General features: G+C 39.6%; 1 protein-coding gene and 1 long non-coding RNA gene across 2 annotated transcripts; both read right to left on the bottom strand.

Moving 5' to 3' along the window:
* Positions 1-5,546: 5,546 nt before the first annotated feature.
* Positions 5,547-6,223, bottom strand: LOC114430281 (uncharacterized). Its single transcript, XR_003669984.1, has 3 exons — positions 6,162-6,223; positions 5,848-5,973; positions 5,547-5,631 (listed from the first exon to the last, which is right to left on the bottom strand). It is a non-coding gene; the product is annotated as an uncharacterized LOC114430281 (long non-coding RNA).
* Positions 6,224-6,290: 67 nt separating this feature from the next.
* LOC114430299 (dynein heavy chain 7, axonemal-like) lies at positions 6,291-7,353 on the bottom strand. The gene is made up of 4 exons (XM_028398603.1): positions 7,335-7,353; positions 7,065-7,224; positions 6,909-6,942; positions 6,291-6,512 (listed from the first exon to the last, which is right to left on the bottom strand). Exons 2-4 carry the CDS (start codon positions 7,211-7,213, stop codon positions 6,291-6,293), a joined length of 405 nt encoding a protein of 134 aa, XP_028254404.1. The 5' UTR covers positions 7,214-7,224; positions 7,335-7,353.
* Positions 7,354-8,724: the final 1,371 nt, after the last annotated feature.

The following is an 8,724-nucleotide window of genomic DNA, read 5'->3' as shown; positions in this document are numbered from 1 at the left end:
TAAATGTTATTAGAGACCATGAAATAGATACAACTAGCTTAAAAAGGAATAGAATGCATTTGACAAGATTCATTAACATATCATTAGAAGAGATGGGAATGATCGATGTCTGGAGGAGTCTACATCCCCTGGAAAAAGGCTTTACACATTATTCGGCAGTACATAAAGTTCATTCAAGAATAGATTATTTTTTTATGAATATAGAGGATAAACATAAGGTAAAAGACTGCACAATAGGGGGTGCAGATGTGTCAGATCACAACCCACTCTATTTAACAATACATTTCAGCCAAAGAAGACGACATACAGTATGGAGACTCAATCTGGGAATTTTGAATAACGAACAAATAAGGAAGAAGGTAAAAACTGAACTAGCAAGATATATAGAGGAAAATAACAATGGTGCAGTAGATCCAACTATATTTTGGGATGCCATGAAGGCTGTCATTAGAGGAAAACTGCATATGTTAAAAGAACCAAGGAAGAGGGTTATAGAATACATACTGAGAAGTTAAGGGAATTGGAACAGGAATACCAAAATTCTAATGACCCCAAGATATGTCAACGCATTAAAGAAATAAAAGGGAAAATAAATGACATATTATTAGACGAAATTGAAAAGAAGAATAAATATTTTAAGTTGGGCTATCATGAAGTGGGTTCGAAGGCCACCAAAATATTGGCAAAGCGTATAAGAAAACAGCAAGCAATCAGTAATATATCCAAGATCAAAGACCCTCATACAGGTGAGACAGTATCTACTCCTGATGGTATTCAACAGATTTTTCAAAGATATTACCAGGAATTATATACACAAACCACATCTGCAGAAGAAAATGACATGGTTGCATTTCTTGAGATGCTAGACCTACCCTCAATTGGACAAATACAAAATGATGAATTAACAGCGGAAATTACAATGGAGGAAGTAAAAGACACAATAAAAAATTGAAGAATAATAAATCACCGGGGAGCGATGGATATCCAGCAGAGTGGTATAAGATGTTTGGAGAAGAGCTGTCTCCACTGCTCCTTGCCTCTTTTAATCAATAATCACAGTTATCCCGAAACAAGGAAAAGACAAGGACCACTGTGCCAGTTACAGACCAGTCTCTATACTGAATGTGGATTATAAAATATATACAGCAATAATCTCTAGAAGACTGAACTCCTTCATGCCAGAAATAATAGAGGAAGATCAAACAGGATTTATAAGAGGACGACAGACGCAGGATAATATTAGGAGAACACTTCATGTAGTGGAACAAGCAAGACAAGACAAAAAGAGCACAGTATTTGTGTAGATGCAGAAAAAGCATTCGACTGTGTTAATTGGACATTTCTATACAAAATATTAGAGCGGTTTGGATTCAGCAATACTTCAATACAATGCATAAAGACACTTTATCAACAACCAACTGCAAGAATAAAAATTCATGGAAGCTTGACTGGGAAAATCAGATTACAGAGGTCAACAAGGCAAGGATGCTGTTTATGGCCTCCTCTGTTTGCTCTCTTTATAGAACCATTAGCACAGGCTATTAGAGAAGACCAAGAGATCAGGGGCGTGACTGTGAATGGCATACAGCATTTTGCAGATGATATTATAACCTACTTTAGACATCCAAATGAATCACTACCTGCATTAATGAAACTCTTGGAAACATTCGGACACCTATCAGGATAGAAAATAAATATCGCAAAGACACAAATATTAGCATTAAATTACAGTCCACCAAAAGGGATCCAAGAATTATTTAATTTTAACTGGAAACTTAAAAGAATTGAATATTTAGGGATTATATTTACAAAAGGACTAAGTAAACTATATAAAGCAAACTATAACAAGATAACGCGAGAAATACAAAGGGATATCGAAAGGTGGTCCACGTTAACACTAGATCTCAGTTCACGAATTCAAATAATCAGGATGAACGTCCTACCAAGGCTTCTGTACTTGTTCCAATCTCTACCAGTAGAGGTCCCACAGTCCCAATTTATGAGTTGGAATAGAATAATTTCAAGGTTTGTCTGGGGAGGGAAGAAACCCAGAATAAGATTGGAGACTCTCCAGCTGCCAAAAGAAGAAGGGGGGATGGGACTACGGATTTAAATGCATACTTCCATGCAGCCCAATTGAGGTACATTGTTGACTGGTGTAAACCAGATTACACTGCAAAATGGAAAGATGTGGAAAAACAGTTTGGAGAATACCCAATACAGAGCATTATAGGAGACGAGGAAATATACAAGGTGATCAAAAACCAAACAAATCCAATCACGATGTTCACGCTAAAATTATGGTTTAACCTAATAAAAAATACAAGATTCAAAAAGACATTAAGTCATTGAAGTGGGCAGCATATGATAGCAATTTTAAACCAGCTAGATATGACAAAGGATTTAAGCAATGGATAACCAAGGGAATTACAGCGTGGTGTGTACTGGTGAAAGATGGACAAACATTAAAGACAGATATGATTTGGATAAGCATGACTTCTATAGATACCTACAACTGAGGGATTACTGTATGAAAGAGCCCAGGGTTGCTCCCTCTGGAGAAGTGAACGGTGTGATCCAAACCATTTACAATGCATATAAAGGAACCAAAGTTAGAACTGTATCTGGATTATATAAACAGTTGATTTCCAATAAACACTCAACTAAATACATAAAAGAAAAATGGGAGTCAGAATTTAGGATAAAAATCACAGATGAACAATGGCTGAACATGTGGAAAATACATCACACATCCACCAGTTCACGGATCTGGAGGGAATTTTCTTGGAAGAGCCTGGTGCGTTTTTTCCTGTCACCCAAGGTCAAAAGCAAACAGTTGAATAGAAATCTGCCCTGTTGGAGAGGTTGTGGAGTACTGAATGCTGATCATTCACATATTTGTTGGAATTGTGATGTCATAAGACGGTTTTGGGACATGATTTGTGATATGTTACTGAAAATCCTTGGATATAACATCCCTCTGTGCTGTGTTGTATCTAGGTGATCTATGTGGAGCGGGTATACAAACGGAGGACCTATATTTGGTTAAAGTATTACTAGCAGCAGCTAAAAAAGCCATTACAAGAAAATGGGCAAAGGAAGACGTCCCCACGCAGGATCAATGGACACACATTGTAGAGGAAATTTACACAATGGAAAAAATGACACATCGGCTAAGACTGCAGGAAGCACAATTCACGGAGAAATGGATGAAGTGGACAATGTATACAACTGAGCAGCGACAATACTCAAACCTTGATTGAGTATAAGAAAATGGAATATGGATGGACTGTCAAGAAGGGAACCCCCATGTGTTTACATTTGTGTTTGAGTTTAATTGTATTCATTTAGGTTTCACACCTGTGCAAGTGAAAAACAACTTTAATAAAGATTTAAGTGGAAAAAAAACATGCCAAGACGTACAGCCTAAAGTGCAAGGGATTAGTCAGAAAAACAATGACTGCAGTTAAACAAATGTACAAATAAACATTGCTAGTTGACATTGAAAAACTGTCCCTTTTCTGTTTTAGGATTCTGCATATTACGCAGAATAATAAATACAAGTGGAGTTTTGGCAGTATTTTTGTATGATAGTACCTTGTATGGTGTGTACTGGATCTGGTCTGCAAGCTGCTGGTAGAGTATCACCTCTACCATGATTTCTTGGAAGGAGTGCTGTTCCCTGAGGAACTGCTCCACATCTTCTCCTGCCTGCCCTGTGACCAGTGCAGCATATTTATCATACTCGTGGACATACTCCTTGGGCCTGACACACTCAGCCCGAAACACCCTCCGCACCTCCTCCTGATGCGCTTCAAGGATCTCTGGAAGGATGATGGGCTTCAGGGTGCTTCCACCTTCAGAGTGAGACTAAGGGTACAACCACAACAAAACAATGATTATGAACTTATGAACTTACTCTTAACATTACTGCAATATTATTATATATTATCCTTGTCTTCTTACCCACTCAGGGTACAATTTAGTTTCCACACGAGGTACCATGCTGACAGACCTCAGCATGAGCTCATAGACATTAAGGAAGGCCTCCTCGTATATTTTGAAGTCAGGTTTAAACTTGACCTCCCTGTCCTCAAGGACCAAATGGAGAACAAAGCCTGGGTGCTCACTTACATGGACTGAGCGCTAAGATGGTGGAGAGCAAAACAAAACAAAAACAAGTGCAGCACAGGACTTTATGAAATGATCTTTACAGCTCAGCTCATTGCATTGCTAAACTGTTATAATATTGAAGCTTACCGGATCTTGGGAAATCAGACATGTGTAGTCCTGCATTGAGTCTATTGCAAGGCTCTGCAGTTGGGAAGTCATAAGAGTTGCTGCACAGTTGAAGAAAGATAGTAGGTCCGCCGGATTGCTTTGGGAAGGCACTAGTTTGTGCCTTGAACCTCGGAAGTAAATGTTTTGTACATCGAGAAGCCAGCTGGAAATAAAACCACATTCAGAGCATATTAGCTAACAGATGTCAGAACACACCCATAAACTGACCATTGCTCTCTCCTCTTTAACATGAAGCAGAGCTATCTCAGCTCTGTGTTATTGCTGAAAAAACTGTTAGGGTTTGAGTTCAGTTTGACAGGCAGGCAACAAAAGGCTAAGATACCACCAAATGAACAAAAGGCAAGGAGTAGAGCTGGACAGGTGGTAAAGAGCTTAACTGAAGAAAGATAGTTTGCAATGTCTGAAAACAGACGTGTTGTATTAGTGTCTCCTGACCTTCTTTCAAAACAAGTCCTTGGTGCTGCTAAGAACTCAATGCGTTGTTTGCCTTTTGCAAAGGTTTATTAAACAAAAGGCAAGCTGAAACAAATCCTCAAAAATCCAAAAGGCAAAAACTGAACTAACACTAACCAACCAACCATGAACAGAGAAAGTGACACTGTAATGCAGGATCAAACAGCAGCACAACACACGACAAACTGACAACGAGGAGACAAGACACAGGCGAAAACAGTCAGTGCAAGGCAACAAGGAAAGAAACACAAGAGGACGTAAAACACACACAGACACAAAAGGAAAACCAGCATTCAAAATCAAACAGGAAGCAGAGGACACAGGAGGAATAAAGCCATGACTAATTAAAAATCAAAAACAGAAACAGTCCTTTTTAAATAAACTCAAACAAAGGAAGCAGACAAAATAAAACAGTGATCATGACAAGAACATTAAGTCCCAATTCCCATAATGCAGCAGCTTTTAATGCAAGTGACCGTTTTTAAAAGATAGAAACGTTTCAAACCTAAACCAACGCACTAGGTCAACAGCATGAAATGTTAACATAAGTCATGCTGCATATATGTCTGTCTTTAATCACATGTGGAGGAGAACAGTTCAGTTTGTTCCTGTTTTATTATCCTGAGATTCAATTTAAGAAGCTATTTTTAAATAGCAACCATTTCCAAATTCATACAATATCTCATATAAACACATAGCTATTAACTTTGAGACCGAGGCAAGCTCTGCTGCTGTGATGTCATGATGTCAACTTACTTTTTCAGGAGGACACCTCTAGCATGATCAACCTGCCGGTTGACTATCTGCTGAAACACAGAGAGCTCAATGGACTCCTCTCTGCAGCGGAACTCCTCTACATCTACCAGACGGAGAGTTCTGCAAGTAGGAAGCAGAGGGTCAAAATCAATGGGGATATATAGGTCTACACCACAGTAATGTTAAAAATGTGAGAATAGCACAGGAGTATCACAATGCACTGAGTAACTGTGAATACAGCTTATAATCAAGATAAGATAAGATCAAACTCCTACATTTATAAGAACCAAATCACATAAAATGAAGTAAATAAAAAATGTGTTAGAGCATACTCACTTGTAAGAGACATCCCAAATGTGCATCACCTGCAACATGGTAGGGTTGATAGAATACAGCTTGTTATGCATCCTCTTTCGTGCACGGACAAACCATTGGTTCCATGGTTTTGGCAGTATTTCCACCCTAAAATGAAAGCATAACAGAGCTAATGCACAACAGTCAATTAATGATTCGAACGTTTTCCCATTGCAGCTTATTACGAGTTTGCTTGTACCAAGACAACAAGTTATCCATGTATGGCTCAGTCATTAGAGGCATTGGAAGCAGTGTTTACTATGTATGTGTCCTCTGATCACATCCCCCTGACTTACTCAAGTCTGTGAGGGGGCAGATCTTTTGCTTCCTCCTCGTCACTTTCCTTTAAACCTTCAAATGAATCCTTCACTGCAATCATAAACACAGGAAGCACAAACTGATTCATGTAGGATGCATGTTTGCATCTATTTAAGACTCGTGCTTTTGAGGGTAAGTGAATAAATACAGATTATTGTCTTGATGCTGGTCAAATAGTCATCCTTAATCTCATCCACCAGCAGCTCCATTGTTGTCCTGAAGCTCTGCAGGTGGCAGGGAATCCTTCCTCTAATGGTTTCCAGCCATGTGTCCTGCAGGGGAGCCACATTTACGAGGTCCATCCCTCTTTGGATGTAGAAGTTCAGCCTCTGTTGGAAGAGCATTTTGCATCATTGTTAGTGGCAGTATACATTTTATAAGACTGACCTCCTTTGCACACTGTGCCTGCTCTACACAGGCACATCGTCTTGTTTAGCGCTCAATTTAAACCCAGGTCATTACTACAAAACAAATGTACACCAGAGTTACTTTGTTGAATGTAAAAAGGTGAAGACATCTGTACACAACTACAACCACTGAGACCAACACAACACAACAGTCAATAGGCTGCTATATCGGTGCTTAATCTCCATTAATTATGGGCAAAGGCACAGAGGGCTTATGATATAGATACACAGGAACTGATCAGCCTGATGGCCTAAGATATATAGGCTCCTGCATATAGAAACTCTTTCAGCATCGACTTGGTGATAATGTGTTTTTACCATGTTATCTGTGTCGTCTTCCTCCTTCTGCTGGCTGAAATGATAGAAGAACAGAAAAGGTGCAATGACTGTCAGTGTGAAATGAAAATAATTAGTAACTCTATCCTCAGTCGGACATGAAATGAACCCTCGACAGACTCTGAACCGGTTACTTGCCGGATTGTCCTCAGCTGTTCTTGGATATCCATATGCCTTTTATGAAGCTGTGCCTGAGGCTTTCTGTACATGCTGGAACCCCCACGGATCCATGCCGCCCTTCTTCTCTGGGCTTTCTCAAAACTTCTACTGGGTCCACTGTCTTCCATCAACACATCTTCTGGAGGACATGATGGCAAACAGATGCACCATCACACTCACAGCAGTATCAAATGATATGAATTGATTATCGGTCAAAATGTGAATAACATGTGTGAGTACTACACCCACGTGTGGAAGCTGCTTCAGCTCCCCGTGGTTCTTTTCCCCGTGGATGTTGTACTCCACCGCTCTGGTTTACAGGGGCTGGCTGTCCTGTCATACTCACTGCAAAACAACATTGAGTTTATTATGTAACTTTAATGTTTATTCTTTCAAAACAAATTCCAATGAAAGCAAATGGATAAAACTGTCAGCTGACAGCCTATTATTTTTATTATTATTAGATAGCCTAGTATTTTTTATATGAAGACAAAATCCACTTCTGTTTTGGCTCAGCTCGCCGTTTATTGACAGTATGGAGGGGCGGGAACAACCTAGCATGGCACAGGCGAATCCATCAGTAGACTGGAAGACAGGGAAGGCACGATTCACACTGTCCCTGTGGACGCACTCAAACGGCGGCTGAGACACAGGGCCAGGGTTTCAGTTAGGGTGCACACAGATAACATGATTATTACTAGCTGCATTAAATACATTTCCCAATTCAATATCAATGTAACATCCATCAATGTACATCAATAAATATAATGTCAAAATAGACCACATACAACATTAATCAATATACATTAACAAACTGTCAGTGGTCATCAGTGTATATTGATATAATGTACATGTTCTGTAATATTGAACCATATTATTTTACACCAGGCATTCCTGTTCCAAAGACCAAACATCCGAGCACACACAGCGACTACAGACCAGTTGCTCTGACTCCACATGTGATGAAGTCTCTGGAGAGGCTGGTCCTGAAACACCTGGTGCTGTTGTGGAACCATCACTGGACCCCCTGCAGTTTGCTTACCCGCCTGGTATTGGAGTGGAGGACGCCATCATCTACCTGCTGCACAGAGCACACACCTACTTGGAGGAGGCAACACTGTTAGAATCATGGTCTTTGATTTTTGCAGTTTAACAGTCTGAGTCTGTGGTGGAGGTGACGGAGAGGAGGATGCTGAGGAAACTCCTCAGTATTCATAACAACACGTCTCACCCCCTGCAGGACACACTGCTGTCCTACAGGAGCACATTCAGCCGTAGACTGAGACTACGAGGTCTATATTTCTGTTTACTTAGCACCTTATATCTCCAGATTTGTATCCATGTATCATGTATTGTGCTCATACTGTGTACTGTACTCTGATTGGATTATAGTGACACGTATACTCTGATACTCTGTACTTAACTGCATTTAATGTAACTTGATACCTCTGGCACAAGAACTTCCTTCGGGATTAATAAAGTTTTATCTTATCTTAAAACAGTACTCTAATGCACAGTGCTAATATAGGACAACAACAAATTCAATCAGCTTGCATTGACAAAGGTTCTGTCAAGTTGTATGTAACATTCAAAGAGTAACAGGACATTATTGGAGTTATGGACACTTCATTTAAGTTTG

The sequence above is a fragment of the Parambassis ranga genome, unplaced genomic scaffold (genome assembly GCF_900634625.1).
Source record: "Parambassis ranga unplaced genomic scaffold, fParRan2.1 scaffold_22_arrow_ctg1, whole genome shotgun sequence".
Taxonomy (NCBI): Eukaryota; Metazoa; Chordata; class Actinopteri; family Ambassidae; genus Parambassis; species Parambassis ranga.
The sequence above is the reverse complement of the archived record's forward strand: the minus strand, read 5'-3'. Positions and strand labels throughout refer to the sequence as shown.

What these genes read in the sequence shown, in the direction of transcription:
- LOC114430299 (XM_028398603.1), bottom strand. Translation starts at nt 7,213, where the DNA reads ATGGAAGACAGTGGACCCAGTAGAAGTTTTGAGAAAGCCCAGAGAAGA. An exon ending in GAACAGCTGAGGACAATCCG is followed by an intron (nt 6,943 to 7,064) that starts GCAAGTAACCGG and finishes CTATCATTTCAG; the next exon opens with CCAGCAGAAGGAGGAAGACG. An exon ending in AAGACGACACAGATAACATG is followed by an intron (nt 6,513 to 6,908) that starts GTAAAAACACAT and finishes CTCTTCCAACAG; the next exon opens with AGGCTGAACTTCTACATCCA.